Genomic DNA, 27,500 nt, shown 5'->3' on the forward strand with positions numbered 1-27,500 from the left:
TGCTCTTTCCTCATCCTCCACTCCCATTCCAAGAATCCATGCAGAAGAATGGATTTTGGACAAACGGCTGTTCACATCTCTCTTGAACTCCAAGAACGTGTCGAAGAGTCAACAGCCAGCAGGAACAAAAACTAACCAAACACCTTTGTGATTTTATCTTAATAGGATGAACTTGTTTATCAGTGTTAGCACAAGCTACAACTGCTCAACACTGCCATCAGAAGCACAAACTGATCAAATTTCTAGTAATTTCAGCTGGAGTTACTGGACAGATTACTTTGCTCATTTTGCTGTTTCCAGAATTACATGGAAAGGAAATACATAAAAATAAGTTGAAGTAATCCAGCATCAAGCTGCAGAAATAAAATCCCTCTTCAACTGTTCTTCTGGCACAGACTCAAAAAAAATCCTTATCTTACACAAGTGTCTTAGCTCATCTTTCATTTAAACATCATTTGGTGGTAATTGTTCTTATTAGTGCTGGCCTACAAACACCAGCTTTCCCTCTGCTTTGCCACCTCCTTACTGCACCTTCCCAACAACTTGATTTTTCTCTTCCTCCATAGGGGAGAAAAGGTGGAAAAAAGAACAGGTTTGCCTGCTTACCAAATTTACTGCATATTTCTAAGAAAACCGCACAAATGAAAATGGTGTAAGCCAGTATTTAATGTTCTTTCATCCACAGCTGAGCTTTAAATAGAGAATTACTTGAGTATCCTCAAAGGGCATCATATTTTATTGTTTTTGAAATTTTATTACAGATCACCAAACATACATTTTCTGCATATCAGAATATCACGTTAAAATATAACAGGATCACTAACTCTGTTAGTTGTTACAGAGCAGTTGACTATTCCCCTATTTACTATGCATCCCACAGCCAATCTACCCATAACACTTATGTTTTTTAGAGTTACTACCAACTGCCCTCTTGCTAAGGACCTAATTCTCTCATTCCTGCGTGAGTAGAGCCAACCAGAATGTTCATGGACGTGAATTTTCCAGTCACAACCAGTTAAGGCAACACAGCATAACAGATATTGAAGCACCCAGCCCCAGAGCATCGCTGCATGACCCACCTCAGGTAGAAAGCCTGACATCAACGAGATTAAATGTAAGCAAGTAATCTGTATGCCGGATGTTAGAAAGCAAAATTTACAGAGTATGCTAAAAACTGCTCTCATCTTCCAGTTTGACCACCACTCAGCATGGCACGCAACCACTCCACAATGATCTAGAAGTCCTTACGCTCTCAGCAGCACCTGACAAAATTTCTTCTGTCCTGTAATTTTTCTTTTTTCAGTCCATTTTCTTCCCAAGTATTTTCTTCTTTTTTTTTTTTTTTTTTTTTTTTTTTAATTACAGTAACACCAATGCTTTGAGGAAGTTGGTTAAAATTAAGGTCAGCTGCAGGCTCCATACAGAAGCCAGTGATGGAGAAAGGCACCTGCCTGCTCACAAAAGTCAACATGGTTTCTAAAGCTTAGCAAAAATCACTCCTCAATACTCAAAAGGATAGAGAAAGAAATTCATTTTCTAGATCAGCAACTTTACATTATTACAAGTCACCCAGTATGTGCAAGATCATTCCCTGATTTTCAGGAGCAAGCAGCATGATTTGTGGGATTATTAATGCTAAAGCTTCTCTGATATATTCTCAGCCCAGTGATCAAACCACTTGATAAACTCCACACATGCTGTAGAGCTTGCACAAACAGTTGCATTGATAGAACAGTACCTACACAAAGTACAGGCTGCAGGTTTGCACAGCCAGGCATAAGGCAGTCAGAGCACAATTTGAAAGGAACTTGCTACTCCCATACGAAAGTGTTGGTATTTTGAGTGTAGCCTACAGCCCTAGTCTGAAACAGCAGCTTTTATCTCAGGCCCAGCTGACACCACAGAGTACTACTCAGGTCAGGTAATACAGCACACCAAGCAAAACATTAATGCCACAAGATCCTAGAGAGCCACTGGAACAACACCCTGCCAATACAAATATTCCACTGAAATAACAAAGAAACTGAAAACAAACACAGAAAGCTGTTACATTAATATTATGGGTTTGACTTAAAAACATAAGGAAGTTCAGAGTTCAAGATTCTGGAACTGTGCAATTTCGGGGATCCCAAACACAGGCAACACATCACAGTGAAAGCATAATGCACAGATATGTACCTGTTGCTATTCTTAGACAGTGAATTATGCCCCTGGCTCGCCAGACCTTGTGCTTGGCGATTCTCTTTAACACAGTGCTCTACAGGGAGCAGTTCAGAGTTTACTAGAGTATCTGTTTCCAAATATGACACCAGGGCTTCCACCAGCAGCCACATGAGCATTGTTCGAAAGTGTGAGTGCTCAAAACGTCAACAACTATGGAACAAGAAAACAAATCAAACTCATCTACAGATAGGGGTTACTAAAAAGTAGAATATAATAAAAAAAAAAAAATACTAAGAATAACTGCATTTCTGCATAACTATACAAAATTTCACTCCACATGGGAACTAACACACATTCTTCCTGTCCAATTCAATCATTTTAAGTTAAATCAGTTAAATTTGAGACAACACACAAACCAAACAGTCAGCAGCAGGGCTCAGCAAAGTGAAAGGGTTCAGACCAAAAACCTCTCCAGCTCTCTAACTCAAAAAAAACCACCACATTTTCTAGTTTTCTCATGGTAAACATAATGAATATACACGATGAGAATAACCTAACCTCTGTTTGTTAACTTTTTGGTACTTCAACTCATCCTTGCTCAGCTTTTCTTCACTACAAATACAAAGCACAAGCTCTTCTAGCCTTCATAGTTAAGTATATCTTTAGCCAAACAAAAGGGAGAGCAGCCATAGGAACAGGATGCTTTCTTCAGAACCATACACAGCTTTTTGGCTGATACACAGGGGTTACCTACAGCTGACATGCTCTCATTATCATTTGGTTGGACTTACTGTGAAAGTATCCAAGGAAATGGAAATAATCTCTAAGAAGGAGATAGGTGAAAAAAGGGAGAGGAGGAGGGAAAAGGATTAGCTTCAGTGGAGTGTATCATCTGAGGAATCTTTTGTCCAAACTCGTGTGTGTAGGAAAAATATCGAGTTAAAACCACAGAAATCATTCAGTTAAAGATAAGCCAAGTAGTCCAAGACAGCAAAAATCACACTTGTGACAAAATTTCATTCAACTTTTTCTGTAGTTCTTATTAAACTGAAAGTTGTGAAATGCTTTGTGATTAAAAAAACATATATTTGAGATGACACAGAATGAATCAATGATTTATTCTAACACATGTTCCTAAGAACAAGCTGTCTATCAGCATCTTTCAATTCACCCAACCATTCAGAGAACACAGGCTGGGCCTAACAATTCCACCACTGCTTTTAACTGCATTTGGCACATAACATGCTGCTCTTATCCTAATCACAGAACTAAAATACTTGACTGCTACACCACTATCCAGTTTACAGAGATGTGTCAAGGACACAGTAAGCAGTAAATCGCAATTCATCTTCAGAAGCAGTGGTTTTACTGATGCAGCAGTTTAACATCTAGTAGAGGATACAGTGAAAAACAAAAGTCTAATCTTTAACCTCCTGAGCATGCTGTATCTCCAGCCTCATGACCCACACCTGCATCTCCTTAGAAAGAGAGGAGATAGACTGTCAGTCTTGAGATAAAAGTACTTTAAAACAGTATTTGAGCATACAGGTGGTCTTTAGCATCTTTTTCTCTATGAAAAAAACTCAAAGCTAAGGAAAACACAGAAAAAGATGAGATGCAAGGCCACATGGAAAGTCAGAGCAGGGAGTTGCAAAAAAGACAACAGATTAAGAGAGAAAGAACCTGACAGTAGTTCTGGCAGACTTCTGGCCAGAGCAGGGGAGATTTGGAGTTAACAGGAGACAAAGACGGATTCACTAGTGAAATAGGAGTTCTGAGGCAAACTGTCTTTCACTAGAATCAGAACTGAGGTTTCTGGTTAGCTTTTTAAAAGCTTGAAAAAAAAAAAAAAAAAAAAAAAATCAAAAACCTCATAGTGACAAACCCATTGCTCAATATACACCAAAATGCATTGTGTTAAACACATTCAACACTGAAGGTATATGTGGAATACAAAAGAAAATAAAGCACAGCAGGATAACTGAAGAGAACATCACACACTTGTCAACAGAATCATTTTTCAGACAGTCTGAATCCTGGAGGTTCAGATGAAAGATTTTGTCTATTGACAATTATACTAATGATTACTGTCATCAGCTCTTCCCAATACCTAAGAGTGCCTCCTAAAAACTTTGTGATTTAAACCTTCCAGAAGCTGAGAAATCATTAAAAGAGAATGATTACAAAGTTAATGACAATAAAACTCAATATGAGAACAGCACACAAATGGTAAAGATTCATGTACACTGGAGACTCTCTCAACTCTTACTTCCAAATCTATAAAAGCACAAGGGATCAAAAGTCAGATTTTCTACCCTTGAGCAGAATTTCTTTGTCACTTGAGCTTTACCTACTTCAGTTTTTTATTGTCCATTTTTTCCTTCCATTTGATTAGCTGCCAAGCAGCAGATTCAATCCCCAGACTTAAAGCAGTTGTCTGGACTAGACTAGGAAAGCAAAAAAGTTATGCTCCCAATCAATGCAGTAGTTCTCTTAACAATCCTCAAACAGAAAGCCATACACTCCAACTCAGTCACAAGCAAAAAACAAGTATGCAGGGAAAGGATGAATGTAGCATTATCACCAGCCACATATAAAGTATTCTTTCCTTATTTACACTCTGATTGCTCTGTTTCAAAAGGCACGCAAAGAACACAGCTAGAAACAAATGGCTTCAGTAACAACTCCTGATCTATTTTTCCCCAGAAGTGAACAAGCTCTAAAACGGTAACAGAGAACAAAAGACTGAGAAAGCTCAGAAAGAGCAGAGTGAGAGGGATCATGGTACTGAAGAAAAAAAAAAAAAAAAAAAAGGGGGGGGGGGGGGGGTGGAGGAAGGGATGTCAGGGCAATTATACTCTTAAGACTTTTACAGAACAAAGGAAAAAAAAAGAATAAATGAAAAATTATGAAGCTGGATTTAAGTCAGACTTCAGAAATAGAGTACAAAGTGGGCCAATAACACTCCTGAGTTCAAAGCTTAGAGATCAAATACAATCAAATGCTTCTAAGGAATAAGAAAACTACTTTCAATTAAGAGCATATAAAACATGTATGCTTCAAGAGCTCAGTAATCTAATACCTATTATTTAAATCTGCCCATTATGGTGGTGCTCAAATATCCCTCTAAACCATCTGGTACTACCTACTGTAAAAGATCGCTGTCATAGTTATCACTTTTTTTCTGTACACAGAAGAACCACAACATGCCTTTCCTTTCCTGTATGCATAAAAACTCCTTAAACAAATCCACATGGAGGCCTTATTTCCACTGCCTGCTCCTTATACTTTGTTTTATTATTTAGAAAGAAATTTTGAATAATCAAAATAAAACCCAAACAGTAACTCTGATAGCTAATAAGGGTTAAACACACTAAAACTGAACAGGTTTTTCGCGGTGCTCAATAATTAAGCTTCCAGATGTCTAGCTTCTTGATTACAAATGAAACTGCCAGCAGAAGGGATGTTGAGAATTTCCACTTACTCATACAAGACCAAACACAGCAGCTTTGTGTCTAAATGTGGTCAGAAGTCAAGGCCTTAGTAACTGTCACCTTTAAAGCCAGTAACTCCACATATCATAGAATCACAGAATTCTAAGTCAGAAAAGATTAAGATCATCTAGTCCAAATATTAACATATCACCACCACATATCCTAGTCCACTGTCCTCTACTTCCAACAGCTTTCTTATTGGTTACTTTTAACACAGACCACTTTGATGATCTGTCTCCTGCTAACTGCTTGCGTTTCCTTGCAACATCTCCAACCACCAAACTATCAAAACAGTCCGGGAGCACCTGGCTGGAAATGGCATTTAGGAAAATGCCTAGACAACTCCTTATTCCCAGAATGTGGCACAACGTTTTGTATCACAAGTAAGCTCTGATAACCATTTCATTGAGTTCAAGTGTTCCTTGTGGCTGTCCATAGCACAGTCACTTGGAATACCCTATCACACACATGAATCCTGAGGCTGAATGGACTAGCTGGTTAGCTATTTCCTAGAAGGCACAGAAACACTGCACTTGTACCACACAAAACCAGGAACTTCCCAACTTTGCAGCAGAGGGCTGTTCTTTGGTAAACAAAGCTTCAACAAACACACTGATTTATGTCCCAGAGTTGAATGAGAATGTGAAGGTGGTCAACGAAAGCAATCATTTCATCAGCTATTAAGTGACATCTTTAATATGAAAAGATGAAAAGAGTGAAGATTTTCACATGGAGAAACATGCTCAACACATGCAGTTTGAAACAAAGCTACAAATAGATCTAAAACAGTGTAAGAGTCGCACTTAAAGAGAATCAGCAGTCTCACAGCAAGTTTTTGGCACATGAAAAAATAACAAACGTTCTTACAATCCTTAGTTCAAGTTCATCACCAGATCATCTCCAACTCCAAACAAGGCCTTTAGGTACTTGCTGTATTCTCAACCTTCTGAAAACAAGAGCAGGTTTTCTTCTTCCATAAGAATTGAATACTGCTACATGCTAGGCAAAGCACCGTGTTAGTTAATGACAGCAAATAAAATATACTTACCTTTCATAGTACTTAGTTTTCATATCACCTCTAAAATCATGCTAGTCTTCACTGCTAAAAAAAAAAAAAAACCACAATCCTACAACACAAATAACAGTCACAAAAAAAACAGCTATTAGTCTCTTTTCAGTAATGATATTATGAATTGCATCCAGAATTAGTTTCTTTTCAGCATGAGTTTAACTGCCATAACAATAAAAATATAAGAGAACTTTACCTCAGAGCTCTCGCTATTCATCCTTCTAGTTCCATTCACTAAGGGTAAATGGCTCATATAGCTCACAAACTCTACTGGGAGCTAGCTACAATCAAAAAAGTTTGAAATACAAAGCACAAAGCTCTGTTTTATTCATGGTACTTTTGTTTGTCAATTAATCTACAAAACAGTTGTTAAAGTGGGAAGAGTAGCTGACTATGCTGTCTTACACTACACAGTAGAAGGACAAATATAAAACACCTGAACACTTATATTAAAAAAAAAATAAAACCAATTGCTGATTGCAAAGTATGAAGGTCTTTGGTACCATTCTAATCTCACAATTTATCCACTGGTGTAACTCTATCAGCTCCAAAGGGATGATGTCATCTCCAACCCCGTGTCAGTGAAATAAGAAACAGGTCCTTTCAACATGCAAGGCAGAGGAAACCTTTTGTTTGCCTTTCAGTGCTCAAGCCTTCCTCCCTATTGAAAAATCTAGCCCCACTCTATTTAAAAGTGAAAAGGACCAACTATTGGGGATGCATTCAGGAGGCCATAAGCAAAAGAGGAGGGGATACTGAAATTCTCCATTTTGCAATGGTACCGGACCATAGCCAGATTGCAGCAAGTGTGAGCACTCAAAGCACTCCCAAAGCCATGGAGACACATGCCACTAGTGCCTCTGTTTGCTCCTGCTGAGTTCTTGCTTCCAGGAACACAAAAACATTGAGAAAAAAAAAGCTGAGAGCAGCAACATTAAAGAAAGCCTCTGTTTGATGTGGTCCAGCAAGGAGAAAGAAAATAAATGAAGAGGGTAGATTTAGACTAGATACTAGAAAGTTCTTTAATGTGAGGGTGGTGAGGCACTGGAACAGGTTGCAGGCTGAGGTTGTGGATGCTCCCTCCCTGGAAGCATTAAAGGTCAAACCGGATGAGGCTTCAAGCAACCTGGTCTACAGAGAGGCGTCCCTGCCTGTAGCACGGGTCTGGAACTGGATGATCTCAAAGGCCCTTTCCAAACCATTCTGTGATTCTATGAATGAAAAAATAATCACTGATTAGGAAACTGCTGAAAATCTGAGTAGCAGGAAGTTTCTAAAGATCCAAAAGCCACTACCAAGTCCACTTTAAAAGAAAACAACAGCTATGGTTGTTCAGCTTGACCAGGCAAGGAATAGCTGACTCAATCATCCTAAACAGAACAGGAATGCATCTTTCTGCCACGCATGAAGGTCTAAGTAACAAAATAAAAGTAAACCTTTCCCTCTGCAAAAATCAGAAAACATTTTCTCTAAGCATTACTGCAGTATAAAGAGCAACTATGCATACATGAAGCCATTTCTACCCCACCTTCTTTTTTTTTTTTTAAATGATACTTTAACTTCTACTGCAGGAGTATTTCAGGTTGGTTTTTTTGGTTGTTTTTTTTTTTTTTTCTTGTTTTTTTTTTTTCCCCCTGAAGCATTTAATTGCCCTTCATTGGTAGGAAAAAAAAAAAAACATTCTACTAGCTTTTATGTTTAAATACATGCTTCAAACAGTTTTCAGGTTATTTGGTTTAGCTAGAGAAATAAGACCCAGATGTTTCACCAAGAAGGTTTTTTTTTTTTTTTAACCAGGAAAACCCATGGCCCTTCCAGATGTCTCAGATATCTTGTAGTCCAAAATTCTTTTTCCAACACGACAGCCACGAATATTCTTTCTCCAATGAGGTGAGATTGTTATAGGGCTTAATAAACGCATCTAAGAGTTAAGGGTACAGGCTGCAGCTGAAGGATCTCAGATCATTTAGCAGAGTGAGCAGCAATTAAGACTTCCTAGTCTTCCACATTCTCTTGCTCAGAACACTAAGATATGCAATATTTCACAGAATGAATATAATTAAAGCTCAAAATACAAGCTCTAATTACAATTAAATGAAGTAGGTCAAAATGAGGGCCTGCTGTCATTTTTATAAAGTGACTTATAAAGGACTACTTTGAATGGATAGCCATACTGTGGATTTAATGATGTAAAGACCCATGAAACACCTTGCATGTGCTAAAATGCATAACACCTGATAATGTTTTTCCAGTAGCTGGCATTTCATGTGTTCATCTGTACTTCCTCATCAACAGGTAACTTCCTAATGTCATACAGGCAATAACTGCTGTCTTGTTACCCCCACCACCACAGGAGCTAACTACCGTTGTTAACTGCAGTACAGAGACAAGGTTATCAGCCATCTTCTCTCTGTAATTGTTTAGTGTTAACATGATCCAGTTAAATGACCAGCAGGTGTTCCCAGCACTCAGGCCAGTGAGATATCCAGTTTGTATTTCAAACCCGAGGAAAGGTTCACATAACTATGTAAGAAAAGAATACTACTACTCTTTGTATCTTTGTCTTGCTTATTTTAGACTTTTCTCAGCAGCACAAGAATTCTAAACAACCATTATTGGAAAGAAAAAATGAATATCACATGCTTTTTCTTAAATAGGAAATGCATAGCGCTGCCCAAAGTAGCAGCTGATCTAAGATTGAGTCCACAGGTTTATTTAACGTAGCCTTGTCTGATTCTTCTGGCACTATCTGCTACTCCTGGTACACACTCAGGCACAATTTCTGAGGAAGATACTGGGAGTCTGCATGGCCACCTATAGAGATAGCCGGATTCTGTACCCAGAAGTTGAAGCTTGCAAAAAGGTATACTAGGAAATACCAAACAGGAAGATGTGAAGGCCCTGATTTGCTAGGAGCAATCAAACAAGTCGGTGTCCCATCCCTCTGGAGTGACAGGAACCATATCATAATCATGGCCATACTGACTTAAAATCCTCACCCTAAGCCCAGCTCTTTCACAAAGCTTAACACACAGTTGTTCTCATCACCTCCAGTGCCTTAAAGAAGCACTGGGAATCTACTTTATACAGATTTGCTTACAGCATGTAATTTCGTTTAGATCTGAAGGCAGTTTGCTCTTGTCTCAGCCTAGCTACGTTCAGAGAAGATGACCTGTAACAGCAATACATTTATAAAATTAAAGATGGGCTTGTTGAAAGAAATCATGTCTTGAATCACAGTCAAAAAATTAAAATTTCTTTTATAGTAACCAGGACATTTTTCATATAAGAATGAAATCTATTTCTTTTCCTCTCCTTTTTCAGTTAGACATGTTTACAGTAAGAAATCACATTGACAAACAACTGGATTTAAACACGCTAAAGTCTATGCACCCACTGAAAAGCTCAAAGGCACAGTTCATTTGTCCTGACTGCCCTTCTTGAACCATGTGAAAGTATTGATTAGCAGTGAATAACCATGGTCCTTATTAAACAATTAACGGAGATTGTCAACGGCACAGAGCTGCAGTCAATTTCCACCGTACTTATCAATTGTTATGTAAGTGGTAACCTTGTCCTTATGCTGGAGGGGAACCACAAAACATGAAGTTCAGTGTTGCATACAAAATACAGCTATGCTGGAAGTACACAAGACAAATTCCAACAGCAAAGCTTTGCTATTTATGCTTACATGTCTGTTACCTCCAGTGTTACGCATCCCCCAACAAGCTTTGGCACTCCTGGTTTTCCTGTCAATCAAGGAAGAGAAAAAAACAAACAAGAAAAAAAACAAACCAATTTAAGAAAAAAAAAAAAAAAAAAAATTGACAAAAACAACCAACAACCTCCTACATACATTTTGCAATCTTGGCCACATAGGCACCAGATTCAAAGTTCCTGTCCCCAAAGCAACCTTCATGACTCTGGCCTCACACGAGGTATTCTGGGCAGCTACCACCTTAATCTCGGGCTAAGATCAAACCACAGGAAACAGTGCCAGGCTACAAAGCCAGCCACTGTCCTCCTGAGAAAAGGCAGCAAATAGAAAGCAACGTAGAATTTAAGAACAGCTTGGTTTGGAAAGGACTTAAAAGATGATTTAGTTCCAAGCACCTGACACAGGCAGGTCCTGATACTGAAATACCCCATGAGACAAGAGCGTAAGACACAAGCAGCTGAACCACAGCACCCAATGCAGTTCCCCAAGACTGCCAACCAAGTCTTGCAGATGGAAATCAGAGGTCAGTGCTACAAGTGAAATCTAGAACCCTTCTGAAGTAGTAAAGCACCAGTGGACTGGATATTTCAGACATTAAGCATGAGCAGTACATTTTTAACATGGCGTTACCAATAGCATAAGTGTGGATTTTAAACATTTGTGCACGTGAATGGCAACGTGAGCTATGGGAGTTGAGTGCCTTGTAAAGCGAAGACAACAATCAATGTGTGGGTGACAGAACCCAGCTCTCAGTCACCCCATTTGGTGAGACAAAAAAAAAACAAACCAGAAAACAAACTGATGACAACAAAGATTACGCACAGCTTTAGTGCACAGACTGTCATGTCACAGAAGGCATAAAAGCACCTCAGCACATAAATTTAGCCATAACATGTAGGTCTGCAGATTCTCAGGGGCTGACCCAGGCTTCCTTGCTTTTCTTCCTCTACGACCTCCTTCGGAATTGAGTATCAGATAACCCAGGCTACATTTGAGAGGCATGGTACATTTAACACAAAATATTCAACAGGTTCCTTTCCCAAGTCATTCCCATTGTTTTTGGTATACTATGCTAATATTCCAAGTAATTCAGTCATTTCCATCCTGACAAGTCATTGCTCAACAATGTCATGATAATGAGTTGACCCTTCTTTGGTTGGAAGTGATAAAATAGTTGCCAAAACCTCAATAGGATGCTAAGAGAAAGGAATTCATACTCATTACAGTGCACTCAAATTTGCACTGAGACCACTTTCAATGTACAAACCAATGCACTGGGTTACCCTTAAGCACACCAAGTTTCAAATGGCTTTACTGTCTGGGGTATCCCCTTATCACAGAGGGAACTGCATTTCTTTAGCTTTCAAATCCATAACAATATGAAAACAAATGCAACAAATTCTATCAGCGATTACTGGCTGACTGTAATACAAGCCTAAAATATGACTGCTGACAACATAATCATTCCAGTACAAAGTAGAATGCAGTTTTCCAGGAAAAAGAAAAAAGTGTATAATTATCAAATTTAACGGACACATTAAAACTAAAATTCATTTAATCTTATATTAAGATTAAATAACGTGACAGAGTGATCAAAGTACACTAAGGAAGGAGCAATAGGCAAGAAAAGCACATAGTCTCAAAAAAGGTAGGATAAAAGACACGTCAGCCGTGCTTAGAGGCACTTAAGTGTCAAATCAAACAGTATCAATTCTGTAGTTGAAAGAAGCATCTTCTTTCGGATAATAAAAACTATTTTAACTTGCTCAAGAATAGCTTATCGTAGTAGCTTACTTCATAAGGCAGTCCTCCACTATAAAGCAAAAGGTCTTTATCAAAGAAGGTCTAAGAGAATTGCTGAGCTGCACTTTAAGGCCATATTCGTGACTCACCAGTCCATAGCATCCACTTCACATGACTAAAAATTCCAGAAAAAATGCCTCCTCTGACCATACCATGCGAGCTTTATACTTGGGGAAACAAAGTCAGTTCAGATGTAGCTTTACAGGTATTACTTACCTCAAAGGAATGGCATACTGAAGTTATAACACATTTCATCTGGTATACATTAAATTGAATCTTTTTCCTTACAGCAAATGTAAGCACTTGTCACTACAATACTGATGAGATTGAGATACAAGCACCGTTTTTCTCTTGGACCAATAAAATAGCTGAATATCACTTAGCGAAATGAATTTCAAAAGTTCTCAGGGGCTGGCTCAAGCATATAATAATAACTGAGGCTGGAAAGAATGTTTTGTTCAAAACAAGCATATTTTAACCTTATTTTGACTTACAGAAGCTTGGGAAGTTTCAAGGCAGTAAATTTAATACTCTATTATATTACAATTTGGAGATGGAGGAGTGTTAATCTGTTTTCCCCAGGACAAGAAAAAGAAAATAACACGTCGTACAAAAAAAAGCTTACTCATCAGTTCAGTGCTTCGTTTTGCTTTGTATTGCCTTAGGAGGCTGTGTTAAGAGCACAATGTAATATCCAAACAGCTTAAGTAGAATGTTAACTCTAATACCTGCTGGCAGCAACAAAAGCATTTAAACATTTTGCAACTAGGAAGCATTCAGCTAAAGCTCTTCTCATGGAATCCCAAAAGCTTTTCTCCTCTATCTACCCACACTCGTGCCAATGAGCTAAAGGGCTGTGCTCCAAAACTTCTCATCTTTTTGGAAAGAAGGAACAGCTATCACCCAATAGTTATCACAGGAACAAGACCAAATATTTATTTGGCATACCCCATTCTGACACAAAGGTACTCATGCATCCATGGGCAAGTTAAAAGTTGCATCTCTCCTATTGGGAAAGGCTGAGTGAACTGGGTCTGTTCAGCCTTGAGAAAAGAAGACTGAGAGGGGACCTGATCCAGGTCTATAAATATCTAAGGTGTGGGGGGGCAGAGTGGCAAGGCCAGACTCTTTTCAGCAGTGTGTGGAGACAGGACAAGGGGAAACGGCCGGAAACTGCAGCATAGGAAGTTCCACACAAATATGCTCAAGAACTTCTTTACAGTGAGGGTGACGGAGCACTGGAACAGGCTGCCCAGGGAGGTGGTGGAGTCTCCTTCTCTGGAGATGTTCAAGACCTGCCTGGATGCCTACCTGTGCGACCTACTGTAGGGAACCTGCTTTGGCAGGGGGGTTGGACTCGATGATCTCTGGAGGTCCCTTCCAACCCCTACAATTCTGTGATTCTGTGAAAAACCTTTATAATATGGACAAGGTGTATTTGTTTCTTCCTTTTGCACTGGAGTAGTTCCAACAGCATATACCCTCACATAAAGGGCTTCAAAGCTTTAAACCTCCTCAGTTGTAGACACAAGCTCTTCAATCAGACTCCAAGAAATTACAAGTCAGCCTTGCATTACCCAGTGCAAGCATCTCTGCAACTCACAGTACACATTTTCCAACTGCAAATAAGAACATGGGCATGAGTATACAAATCTTCCAATACGAGATTGTAAAGCACAGTGTTAGTGCAATTCCACGACTGGCTTTTCCTTCTGTTACACTGCAGGTTATGACAGCACCCTTTTCACAGGCAGCACTTCAGGAATTGCTACTGAGAATGAAGACACTAGTTTCTTTTACAGTACCCAAAGACAGGACGAAGGGCAACAGGCATAAACTGGAACCCAGGAAGTCCTATATGAACAGGAGGGGAAAAAAAAGCCTCTTTGAGAATGACAGACAATTGGAACAGCCTGCCCACAGAGGCAGTGGAGTCTCCTTTTCTGGACTTACTCAAAACCCACATGGATGCCTTCCTGAGTAACCTACTCTAGGGAATCTGCTTTAGCAAGGGGTTGGACTAGACGACTTCCAGGGGTCCCTTCCAGCCCCTATGGTTCTGTGATAGAAGCATTTGCTCTTGAGCACAATGCCATGATTTCCAGGCTTTAAATAACTACTTTTCTTGAAGATAAATAAATAAATACAGTCAATCTATGGGCCACTTTTCTTTCTTCACCTACCATAAGCAACAAAAGCAGCAAGCACTGGTTACACACACTTAAGACAGTTGTCCCACCACACAGTGTCTATCATCATGGTTTAATCAATCAGAAACAGTTACTACAAAGGGCAAAAAACCTGCTAGCGGAAGCTGACTGACAGTGACCTGCAAACCACCTCACCTTGTAAACCGAGCTTGCACCTCCCGATACAGTGCAAAATAGATTATATTGCAAAGAAAACAAGTCTCATCATAACACCTAATATAAAAAGTTACAACTGATAAAAAACACAGTTTAAGAGAGATGCTAAATTTGGCTAACAACCTGCTCACTGCTATATTTCTGTTTCCAAGCCTAATACAGACCGTACAGACCTCCCCTCCCCCCAACACACAGTCTCCTCAAATCCATCAGCCTTCAGTTCTGGTAGGAAGGTGGCTTAAAAAACAACTGGGACCATAAAAAATAGCAGTAGGAGTAGTAGGTCATATTTATTTTTAAATAGCCAAACACACTGCTCATTAAAAAGGTAACATGCAGGAATGAGTTCATCTTCAATATTAACCTTCCATGACTCACCTACAGAATATACTTCAGTATTGACTTCAATTACTTAGATGTAACCAATTTGAGAAGACAGAGGCAGATTCAAAACTGCTTTAAGTTCCACTATGTATACACACAATTCAAGAAAATAGTTTCATGGTAATTACTTGTAGTTTAATTTGACTTAATTTCATTTTTCTTGATTTTAGCATAAGAACACATAAATGGATTACCTTGCAGCATGAAATCCATGGCAATTCCTTCTAAAGAATTCAATAAGGAATTCTTTAATCATTTGATTATTTCTCCAAAGTATATTTTATGAGCTGATGCTTAATTATTTCAGGAGATCTAGATTACAATTTTTATTTCTAGATGAGCAATTTGGTGGATAAAGAACATGGGAGCATGATTTCAGTCTCCACTGAGACATCTTAAAATAACCCTAGCTGGTAACTACTAGTGAGATAGCAGGCTCTTCTCTCTGTTGGCTGCATATTTCTTTCTCAACTATTTGCTGGAATACAAGCAACAAATCATACCAAACAAAGGGAATAAACATAATTTAATTTACACTTCAATGAAAAATATTTCTAATCTGCTTTTTTTTTTTTTTTTCCATTTCAATCACATATTGCATTACTGATTTCCAAATGCTATGGCCTATTACCAATGGCTTTCCCACAGAAGTAACATCAATCTAAAGAATGGCCTTAAGGTAAAGGCATTCTTTCAGCAGCCTAACAGAACTATCAAAGAAGTTAACAAAGTAGGCCATTTATTTGAGGCGTGACCACACTAGCAATATTCATCAGGTTAAGATAACACTTTAGTCAAGCATAACGTCCTAGAAGTCACTGAACAGCATATTGCCTATTGCTTTTGTCAAGTTTTAATTATGTCATATTAGCACCAAACTGCATGTCTGGATGCAGGCTATTTTTAGGCTGCAATTCAATTGGCACTCTTACAATGACTGGGATTAAAGCTCCAAGACAGCCAAGTTACTGTATATAGGCCAATGCAATTACATGTCGAAACACGCTGCAGGAACATGATCATGCTCAGCAGTCAGCATGCTGAGGAACAGCACTAGGAAGACACTTGCTACATGCTAGCAAATGCATTTGCTAGCAGAGTGAATGCTTTTATCTTGCCTGTCTCAATTAAGAGCCCACAAAGGAAAACATTAAAACAAATGATAGTTTTACTCCAGTCCCCTACAGTTTGATTTAGTGCTTATGACAGAAAGATAACATTTCGGCAACCTTGAAAATCAATATTCTTTACCTTTACTGGCAGCTGTTCAGATGACTTAATTCTGTCAACACAGAAGTAGCCCACTTCAGTCCTGCCCTGAAAATAGTCCCAAGCATGAAACAACACAGTCCTCACCCTGCACACTCTTAAACTTCTGTGCAGAGTAGCTTGTGAAGGGCCTGTTTTTAAAGGGCTTTTACAAGGATGCTCTAAAATATCTGCCAAAAAATATATGTACATATTTTAAGCTTCTTCTTCTTCAAGCTACTCAATGCATTTGTTTTTTTCATACATTCAAGTATTAACTACTAAGTTAAAACGCTAAGCTCTGATTGACTTGCTAATCTTGGAGTCATGTTCTTAGGCCTTCCCTTTGTAACTACATGTACATTTCCTGCATAACGAACAACTTCAAACCTAGGGCCTAAAACACTCAGGACTTAATGTTTTGAGACTGTGAAAACAAAAAAAAAAAAACAAAAAAAACCCACAACATCATCATTTATCCTTTAGGATATTTTTACATAAGAGTAAATAGGCACTGGAATGGGCTGCCCAGGGAGGTGGTGGAGTCAGCAACCCTGAAGATGTTCAAGGAAGAATTGGACATTGTGATGAGGGACATGTTTGAGTGAGAACTATTAGTGATGGGTGGATGGTTGGACTGGGTGATCCCGTGGGTCTCTTCCAACCTTGGTGATTCTATGAGTCTCTGAACTTCGACTAGCAATGACCATTACAAGATGCAAGTCATTAAGGCAACAGATCTAACAGATCACATCAGACGCATCTACCTTAAGTACACGTTTCTCCTGTACCTTTCTTTTCCACTGCAAATTAAGCCAGAACATCTTGTGATCACTAAAAAGCTGTAAGTCTTGTGCATTTATAAGAAAAGCTTGACTCACCTGACAGCGTAATACAGAATACTTTGGGGAAAAAAAAAGTTGCAACGAACACGAGAACAAGTCACGTGCAGAGATAGAAAAGCACAGATAGTGTCATTTGACCTATCAGTGCCCCTCCTTCTTCAGACAACTGCTTTACCTGCTTTCGAAAAGCATTTAGCATACATTCCCATTAATTTCCTATTATAATACAGCATGAAGTACAGCAATGGCCGCAGAGCAGCAAGGTCCTAGGCTGCAGCAAGTAAGGACTTACTCAAATACAACAGCCACAGATATAGAAATAAAAGAAAGAAGCTGCTTACCTTTAGAAGGCCTCAGGTATGCAAGGTTCTCCAGCAAGATACCCTTGCCTCTACTACCAACCCTTAAATGAGGTCTGGGAAGGGGTGGATCCTGGCTTCACCCCTTCCGGTCGCTCAGGTACATTGCATACACCTGAGCTCCCCTGGGTTGGCCCTGCCTTCCTATCAGGTGCTCAATCAATGTTTCAAGCCCTGCTTTAGCATTTCCACTATACCTGTAAAGACATCCAAAGGAAGAAGTTTGAAGAAAATTGCCTCATGATAGAAAGTCTTTAAGACTGAAAGTAGTAGCAAAGGTGGTAGTCTTCAAACCATCATTCTTGCAAACAGACACAGCTCACCACCTTTCCTTAGCACCAATTACTACAAGGCTTCTCAGTCCTTTCACCTCTTCCAATGAAAAAAAAGCCATGAAAGAGTATCCCACAAATTCACTTACTTTTTTTGACAGAAAGCAGTTAACCACAAAGATCCCAACTACCTGTGAAAGTTAACTGCATAAATGAACCTCACAACTTCAGAATTTTCCTTTTTTTTATTAAATCACCTTTTTTGTTTGGTTGTTTGTTTGTTTTTCCATACTGCTGATCACTCCTACTTCTCCAGGTGCTCATTGCCTTTAATTGCCCCACTCCTTCAAGACTGCTACACTACTCAGGTGCAAGGAATAAAGTGCAACAGGCATCCTTAATTCTCTCTCTGACAAACCTGGGGGAGTCTACACCACCAGAGACTTTACCACGTCCCATAAGTAGAGCAGAGGACAACAACTCTTTGCAAGCAAAACTCTCTCACAGTGCTGGAGATGAAGAGAAAACAAAACAAGAAACTCTACCCTCTTTGTGGAGCCACAAGTCACACTGCAGGGGCAGCTGCTGCAGTGTAGTAATAAAAAGCAGTTAGATAAGATACCAATTTTTTCTGAATCCTAGAAAAGTCCCACTTTCATCTGCCCTACAGCTAGATAAGTGCCACCAACTCACTCTGGTTGTGTATTACAAGTTATTTATGACAATTTTTTCTCACCTTAGCAATATCAAGAGTTTAACTATTAGTGATCCCAGCAACACCAGGTCCAGTTTTTCCAAGAATATGTATTTTGTCTTAAAAAACCTTCTAGAACTATGACTAAAGGAGAGTAAGCCACTTTTTCAGTTGCCTCACTCTGTGTTATAGAGCCTACTAAGACATAAAATCATGACTGATATTACCAAGAGATTAATAATAACGCTTTGGCTTGTAGTGACTGGGCATCCAGGATGAAAATTAAGAGTTTTTCAGGACTTTGTAATTCACATAAATATTGTTCTCACAGTTTAGTAGTATGACTGCTAAAGTCAAACGATCACACTGAAAATGAAGAAAAAAGTCTAAGTTTTTGTGCTTTTTTTCAAAAAAAAAGCATTCTTAAAAACGCTTGTAATTAAAGAATTATTTCTTTTTAAGTGTTTGGAATTGTAAACTGCAATGCATTTTATATACATATACATATGCGTTAAGTTGATGACACGTGGAAAGTGAACTTCTAAGCCTCACTCACCTTTCCTTCAATAATTTCATATGCCAGATGGATGCAGATGTTTCTAGGTAGCTGGGCCTACCAGAGAACAGACTGCTACTTTTGTCCCAACTTGTTCCTGTGCTAAAAACATGTAACAACATTCCTTGCTGTCTTCTTAATAACTGTAATACAATATGAAGTTAATATTAATATAATGCAACCCAGGTGGTGTGGAAAGTGATGACAGAAGTATAGAGGCTGGCACTCTTTCCTCTGAGCCAGTAATGAAGTAATATTCCAGTACATAGGTACAGCCTACTGACGCACTGTTTATCAAAGAAGTGTACAGTCCCAGTTCAGACCACTTGGGCTCACTGAAAAATTCATTTTTTGAAACACAGAGGTCCCAACCTGTGCTCATCAAATTCTAGGCAGACTGACTGCACTACTTTAAAGTTTTAAATGGGTACAAGTTTCTCTTCCAGTCAACTGTGGTTCTGTGGCTCTTTTAAACAGGTGCTGCAGAGAGGTGTGGGTGCTTCGACAACCAAGAAGGTGGACTGTAAAGCTGAGAGAACCATCATAGGTGAGAATGTGATAGAAGGGTAATTTAACACCCGTTTGCATTACATGGGGCAGTGTATACAGGAGGACAGCCAAGCAAGCCAGATGAGATAGAAAAAAAAGACCCTAATTACTTACAAGATAGGATAGCTGTGCAAGCACAGTAAAGAGAACACAACTCCAAAAAGTTTTTAGAAGTCTTGTTCTTATATGGGACAGCAAAAGAGTAGACTGCAGCACACCAACTTCACATCTTTGATCTTTCCTTCACCAACACAGATAAAGACTGAAGCCTTCTAAGTCTCTTGCTAACTGAAGCTGTCAGCAATCTTCACAGAGCTCTTTCAGAAGAGTTTGGAAGAAAGGACCTATCTACAACTAGATTTGGAAGAAAACTTTGAAATCTGTAACTGCAAGTACAAGACCTGAGGAATTACAGCAGCAAGGTCTAACTCCTCCCTTCTTTGATTAAAAATATCCTACAGTGATATAAATTTTCATACACAGAATGTGACTGAACCAATTTCAAAATCTAACAGCACTATAAGATCTATGAAGTTGACACCATGCTTTTTTCCAATCATTCTTAAAACTACAAAAACTTTCAAGCCATCAGTAGCTAAGCGACTTAAAAGAGAAATGTTCAGTTCAGCCCCTAGAGCTCTGAGATTGTTCTGCTCCACTGCTTTTGCAATACACTTTTCAAGACTAAATCACACAACTAAGCTAAACTGAACTATAACTTGTTAAAACTATCACTGAACAAAAGAACCTTGCAAGGATTTCAAAGACCTCATACATTAAACTGTCCAAATCCAGCATTTTACAGTCAAATTGTCCCTGCTGTACCAGCATCTTAGCTTCTTTGAAGGCCAATACTGCTGAAAATAACAAGCTGCCAGACTCTGGGTAGCTTTTTGTGGTTATGCTTTCAAGTATATTTATGCTCTCCTATAGTATCATGCTCCAAACAGGACTCTGATGCAGATCATGCTCTCAAGTCAAAAACAGAGCCTGATCCTACCATGTTTTCCTTAGTAAACCACTCTGGGGTCAATCTCTTGGAGTATGAGGTTTTGTAAACTCTAGAAACTCTTGGTTAAATCTGGAACCTGCTGGAAATAACTGCTCTGTTAAACTCTCTTCTCTAAAAGGATGAGAAAGGGCTTCACCAGCCCTGAACATCAAAGATGTTCACCAGCCTCAGAAAGAATTTGAAAGATCTGGTCATCTTAATGGCCCTTGACTGATATATTCCTCAGCTAACCCATTCCAATCCTCTGCAGTGATACTTGAAGAAGATATCAGCCAGTTTCCTTTGTCTGTGTGCTTATTTTGGATCCAAAGGAGAGCATAAAGATGATGATAGGGCAGAACACTTCTCCTATGAAGAAAGGTTGGGGGACCTGGGCTTGTTTACCTTGGATAAGACTCTGGGGGAGACCTCACTGTGGCCCTTCAGCACTTGGAGGGAGCTCATAAGCAGGAGAGAGACAAACTTTTTACACAATCTGATAGTAATAAGACAAAACTTTAAACTAAAAGAAGTGAAAATTAGGCTAGAGGCCCTGGCACTGGCTGTCCAGAGAAGCTATGGATTGCCCATCCCTGGAGACATTCAAAGCCAGGTTGGATGGGGCCCCAACAGCCTAATCTGGTGGGTGGCAGCCCTGCCAACATCAAGAGGATTGGAATGAGACAATCATCTTTCCCTTCCAACTTAGGCCATTTGATGATTCTGTGATTTTCCAAGATACAAATAGGAAAAGATTTTGTCTTCTATTCTTCAGATCCAGGGAAAAGCATAGCGGAGCCAAACCAAAAATGCTTTCTTCAGAGAACGGCTGCTCTGCTCTCCAGGATCAAAATCTAAACCATCCCTTTTCTCTTTCTAAATAGCCTCTATGCACCAAGTCATTTCTTAATGCCACTGAGGCAGCTCACAGGTCTGCTGCTGTAAGAAAACCTGAAGGTGCTGGCAGGATTATATCCTCTGGCACTGAGTTCTGCGCCAAAGCTGAGCCTCATGCCAGGACACGGCCCTGTGGAACAGTCCCTGCTGTCAGTTTGCATCACACCATATCCTGAGTTAGCCATGGCTTTTAATCAAGGGTTAAATTCCTTCTTCTTTATGAATGAAACTCCACAATCCCTATTCTAGTGCCAACTGCATTTATTTGCTTATAATACTGCTTTTTGAATGACACTGTTCCTATTTACAAGATCTTGGAGAAGCTGCCTCTTTTTTTTTTTTTTCCCCAAGAGAGAACAAGAGGTGGAAATATGTATTGTTATAACATTGTACCTCTCCCTTTCCACCTGGACAACCAGTACACCACATGCACAAGGAAATTTTTTTTTGTTTTCCCCTATCAAACGAAGTATTTGAATTACGTTTTTTCATAAATTAAACAGTGTGATTTCCTATACTATTATGAACATACAATTCCTACATAGCTGCCCTAAACAGTACACTAAACAGCACAGTGGAATATGAGAATGGAATATGGTAACATACTCAGCACACTGTAATTATATGAATAAGATCTCTTAAAAAAAAAAAAAAAAAAAAAAAAAAAAAGAAGCATACCACTTGACATTGGCCATGTATATATATCCACTCTCCTGAATGACCCTGTGTCAGCAAGTCAGAAGTATCAAGTAACTCAAAGCAATTCAAAACCAACAAACCCAAAGTACCAAATTAGATTCAAAGAGCATTATTGGCACAGGGCCCAAGCCACAAATTTAGATCCAGTCCTGAATTTTCCCAACGTTCACAGAAATGGGCAAAAGGGCCATCTGAATTCACAGTCCAGACTAGATCCAGTTCTCATTAGTACTACAGACAACGAGAAAGATAGACCAACAATATTCCAAACCAATGGGGTAAAAGCCAAATCTGAAATAACACCTTGAGCACTCGAACCAATAAAAGCAACCCACAAAAACTCTGTAATGTAATCTCAACAAGATTTTGCAGACAAGACTAGAAATACTGTGATAGAATTTGCGGTACTTAATTGTATCTACACATGTCATCATCTCAGTCAAATCAGCATCAAGGCATCTTAAGCCACCATGCTTTCCTGGTGAGCAATCCTGACCACAGTGCCCCATGGAATTGGACTTGGCACATCTGCCCCAGGCACACTAGGCAGAACCAAATGCATTACAGTGCAGGGTGAGCTGCTTCATCCAAAGGAATGGCCGTTGGGAAAGCCGTGCACAGAGAGAAGCAGGAAAAAGGGAGAAGGAGGAGGTTTCTTCCCCCTAGAGAGGAACAGGATTGCAGACCCTTCTCTTTTCAGAGTTCCCAGTCAGCCAGTTAGAATTTTTCACCTCATCCACATACTTAAAGCATTCAGGGTTGTAAATCCCATCCCAGACAGCATTCATGAACCCGAGTCATCTAACTTCAGTGCACTCCTCCACAGGAATCTAAAGACACTGCCATTCAGAAGACACTTTACAGATTGAAACTTGCTTCCAAACCTAAGTGTAACCTTAAAAGGAAAATTGTTCTTGATTTCACTTGTTTTATTTCCAAAGAATTGAATTGCCACTTGGAGCCAAACTCTGACATTTGTTCATTACAAAAAGCCAATACCATAATTCTATGACAGCCTGACTGATTTTTCATTTAAATTTTAAGGGGGTGTATTGGTAATGTATAACAATATTTCAACTTACAGTGACTTACAGTGACAAGTTACTCTAGTATTAACTACAAAACTTCTACAACAATCACAAGTTTTAACTCTTTATGTGCATACTACTCTGCAGCTCGTGGTCCAAAGTCACCAAGTGGCACCGTGTTTCCAAGGAATATGTGAACATTCATCTAAATCAAAAGCTGATAACTTGAAAGCAGATTAAAGGAAAAAAGAACATAGGTCACTTTCCTGCAGAACTCAGTGGCAAACATGCCACCCACTCAGAAGAGATCAGAACTGATTTAGATGGGTGTTACTACGTATTTCAGCTAAAAACTGCTAAGTTTGTTTCAAGATTTTTTGCACTAGTCGCCATCAAGATATTAAACAGTCTGTTTAGCCATTAGCTCACTAATTTTCAAAGTAATTAATTAATCAGTCAAACCTTAAATATGTCAAATTGAGCTGACAACTGAATTTTAAGCTGCACTCTGCCTTGACAGATGCATTCCTCTGAGATCACAGAGATCAAGACAAATTTGAGGACAAATGTGGAAGAGCCCTGCTCAGTCAACCCACGTGGTAACCTCCTAGAGACCCAGTGAATACAGCCCGGAGGAAAAGACACAGAAAAAAAAAGAAAAAAAAGAAAAAAAAAACATCCCCACCACCATAAAAGAAAGTGGGAAGCCTGTCCTTAAAAAGTGACAGAAATCAGTTAACTCACAAAACTACATCAACACACAAAAAGATCTAATCACAAACACAGAAAGGCTGCGCTAACAGCAAGTGCGCACAAAGAATTAAGCTTTACATGCATTCAGTAAACGTAAACAAGTCTAACCAACTGCATTTTTTTCTCTAGTAAAAGCTGAGGGAATGCCAAGAGACATAATAATTAAGGCACCCCAGAAATAAATAGGCCTTGATTTTGCAAACGCAAAGGTAACTTTAACCGTGTAAGCAGATTCCCATGAGCCTACCCACACAGTTAGAACAGCAGAAACAAATGTTTGCAATAGTCAGAGCCCCAGATTAACAAGTCACTGCCATTAGCTGAGCAGCTATCATTCAATAGCACCTCGAGAGACTTCTGCCATCTTTCATCCTAAGCCTGGAAATCCAGCTTTCAAACATCAAGTAAGCTCCAGAAACACATTTCAGTACACTGAAATGCAGGGCAGGAGTTAAGCACATAGAAGTGATTGTGGATTTGGGGTGGCCCCTCAGGCACAGAATCCTTGGGGATTTTTAGTTAGAAAAGGGTTATAAAGAAATGCACGGACAGCATTGAAAGGGAAGTAATAGCAAAACACAACACAGTGGAATACTCTTGAAAATGAGGTTGCTTTAACTGTAAATCCAGATTAAAAATGATCTTTTTATTTACTTTACGAGGTGTCAGAATCTGCCCTGTCCTTTTAATTAGCTCTGACTCCCAAAAAAGCCTCCCTTGGAAACAATGGGACCAGTCTCTGAATGAGGGAGCACTGAGCACATGAAAACAGAATTGACCCAGTGCACCAAGAACTCCCAACGTTTTTGTGTGCAAGGCAGAGCTCTGCTCTCTGGATGCTGTATCCTTGGCAACTATTATGCAAGAAACTGTTCTACAAATGCAAAACTTCTGTCTGCTCCAAGAGCTTTTCTCTGAAATACTTTTATTGGGCTTTGGATATCCTTAAATCTGAGAGCACACACAGCCCTTTGTCATCTCCCTGCAAGCTCCCCAGAGCAAGATATAATGCAACAAGTGATGTTAAGAGAGTATTTTCCTCCCACTTCATCAGAGAGTGAATAAAAGTTTTACAACTTTTGCCTTGCTTTCTTCTGGGAAAAAAATACAAAAAAAAAAAAAAAAAAAAAAAAAAAGTCCCTTTTTTTCTTCTGTCCGCCCTGCAGAACTAATGTACAGATGTAAGATAATAGTGAAAGGCCGTTATTATTATGTCAGTCAATGGAACTGCTTTGAAATCTGAAAATTCGAGCCCTATGCCTGGCTGTTCGGCTTCAAGGGCAGCATGCGGGTGCCAGCACACGCGAAGAAGCAGTCAGCAGAGGAAGGTAAGATGTGACAAGGGCTGTGGCGGTGACACGCCGCAGCTCCTGAGCTGTATCAATTGTTTCAAGGGCAGCAGACAGGCTGCTATTTTTACCCAAGCCCTTGCTGTAACCGTCTGGCTCATACAGCCCTGCCAAGCCCAGCTCGGATCCCTCCCGCAACTCAGCTGTCCCTAAGCCCCGAGGCACTCAGATGGGCCAATGCTGATACCTAACGGGGGGCCGAGGGGGTTGCGGTGGGATTTTTGGATACCTCCTGGCTTCCTCACCCGACCGCGGCTGCAGGGATTGCCCCGGGGATGCCCGGGGAGCGCGGCTGGGGGCAGCCCCGCATCGCTGCCGTCCCGTCTCCGAGGCTCCGACCGGCTCCTACCTCCGAACCCCCCCTCCCGAATCCCTCCGTACCTTCTGCGGGGCGCGGAGCAGGCGGTGCACGCCGGCCAGCTGCGTGCCGAGCGGGATGTCCTCGCGGAAGGTGTAGAGCGGCGGCCGGGTGGGCTCGGGGAAGTTGGTGCTGTTGAAAGGGTCGGTGTCATCCAGGAACTGCACCCGGCACACCAGCGTGGCCATGGCGCATCCATGCACCGGCGAAGCGGCGGCGCCGGGGGCGAGTGGGCAGCGCAGGGGGCCGCGGGCGCCCCCTCGGCAGCGCGGCGCGGCGCGGCGCTACGTGCCCGCCCGCCGCCCGGCCGCGGCTCGCAGCCCCCGGCTCCCCGCCTTGCGGCACGCCGCGCGCCGCCGGCCGTCTCACAGCCGCCGCGCCCCGGGGAGGCGGCCCATGGCCCCTTCCCCGCCGGGATCCAGAGTGCGAGAGCGCTTCAGGCCGACTGAGGAGGAGAAAGAGGAGGAGGAGGAGATGGAGGAGGCGGCGCCGGAGCCGCGGGGCGCGGGCAGAGCGGCAGCAGCTCCCTCATGCCCGGCAGCAGCACGCCGAGCGGGCAGCGGGACCGCCGCGGCTCCGGCCGGCGCGGGCAGCCTAGCAAAGACGGCGGCGGGCGCCCCCTCGTGGTCATCGGCGGCGGCGCCGCCGCTCCGGAGTCCTCCCCGACAGCCCGCCCGGGCCGAGGTGTGCGGAAAGTGAGGCCGCCTCAGAAGCGTTAAGGGTCTCCGGGCGGCCCCGCCGTGAGGGATAGCGTCGAGATGCACGTCGGCCCCCGTGGTTGGGGTGGGTCTCAGCACTGCACCACTGGATCGCCTAAATCCCTCGTGTGGTGTTACTGTGGTTCTAAAGGGAGATAACTGAAGTTCAGTAATGCTTGCTTAAAAACTGAGGGATGGGAACTAGCCTGAAACATCGTGTCAGACCAACCATGCTGGGTGGATGTCTCTGTATTATGGAATTCCTGCTGGGTATTGGGGTTGTATATATATGAGGCTAATCTGGCTTATCAGCCAACACACAGCCCAGGCTGTATCCCCCACACCCATGAAGAGCAATTCATAGAATCATGAAGATTAGAAGAGACCTCTAAGATCATCTGGTCCAAATGTCAGCCCGTCCCCACCATGCCTACTGACCACGTCCGTCAGTGCCACATCCACACGGTTCTTGGGAGACCTTTGGTGAAGTGATTCCATCACTTCCCTGGGGAGCCTCAGTCTCACTTGCCTTAATTCCTTTCTTCCAGTCCAGATGCAGCACACAGCCATTCTGCACTCTGAACTGCCATCTTCTTGAGCCTGTACTATAACCAAATCCACAGGCCTGCCTGGACCATGGACTGGCTGCGTTTCCACGTACTGAGCACAGACCCATCTCTGTCAGCACTCTGGGTGCACCGAGTTTTATAGTGTTACTCCCCACTCTCTGCCTTGTTATCCTTTGTGAGAGGGCAGCAGGACAGGAGTGCCAATGCTGTGAGAAATGGGGGAATTTTTTGCAGAATGAACTGTCTTAAGCAAGAAAGCATGACTTCTAGGTCATAGCAATTTGATGAAGCAACTGTTTCCTGCCCAAATTTACTGGGTTGGGAATATTTGCCAGCTCTGGGACAAAAGGGGATTTCTGTCCACAAACTATCTGTCCCACTGGCCTTGATATTTGCAGGAATTATTTGTCATGGTTTTGCCTACAGTTACACATATTTTCAGGAAAGAGCATCTAGCAAAAAGATTACTGAAATCAGCAAGGATTTTTAAACTCAGAAACTATTTTGCTGTTTCAAGTCTTTCACAGCCAATGTTTTATCCACTTTTTTTTTCTTCTCCCTCAGCTTGGACAAGAAAAGGGCATATGGTTTCTCTTCCCCATTTCTAATCTTTGTTGTGATCCTCATGAACCACCAGA

General features: G+C 40.9%; 1 protein-coding gene across 10 annotated transcripts in view; it reads right to left on the reverse strand.

The window, feature by feature from the left end:
• The window catches only part of FHOD3 (formin homology 2 domain containing 3), a 360,868-nt gene extending 335,003 nt beyond the window's left edge, over positions 1-25,865 (reverse strand). For 9 of the 10 annotated variants that reach the window (XM_048940651.1, XM_048940649.1, XM_048940648.1 and 6 more), the window contains exon 1: positions 25,619-25,865. In XM_048940651.1, the coding sequence (XP_048796608.1) occupies positions 25,619-25,783 (165 nt within the window). In that variant the 5' untranslated portion in view covers positions 25,784-25,865. Of the gene's footprint in view, positions 1-10,417; positions 10,457-25,618 lie in introns of those variants that run through there. The other variant, XM_048940644.1, reaches the window with a different exon arrangement.
• Positions 25,866-27,500: the final 1,635 nt, after the last annotated feature.

Source organism: Lagopus muta, chromosome 3 (assembly GCF_023343835.1).
Source record: "Lagopus muta isolate bLagMut1 chromosome 3, bLagMut1 primary, whole genome shotgun sequence".
Lineage (NCBI taxonomy): Eukaryota > Metazoa > Chordata > Aves > Galliformes > Phasianidae > Lagopus > Lagopus muta.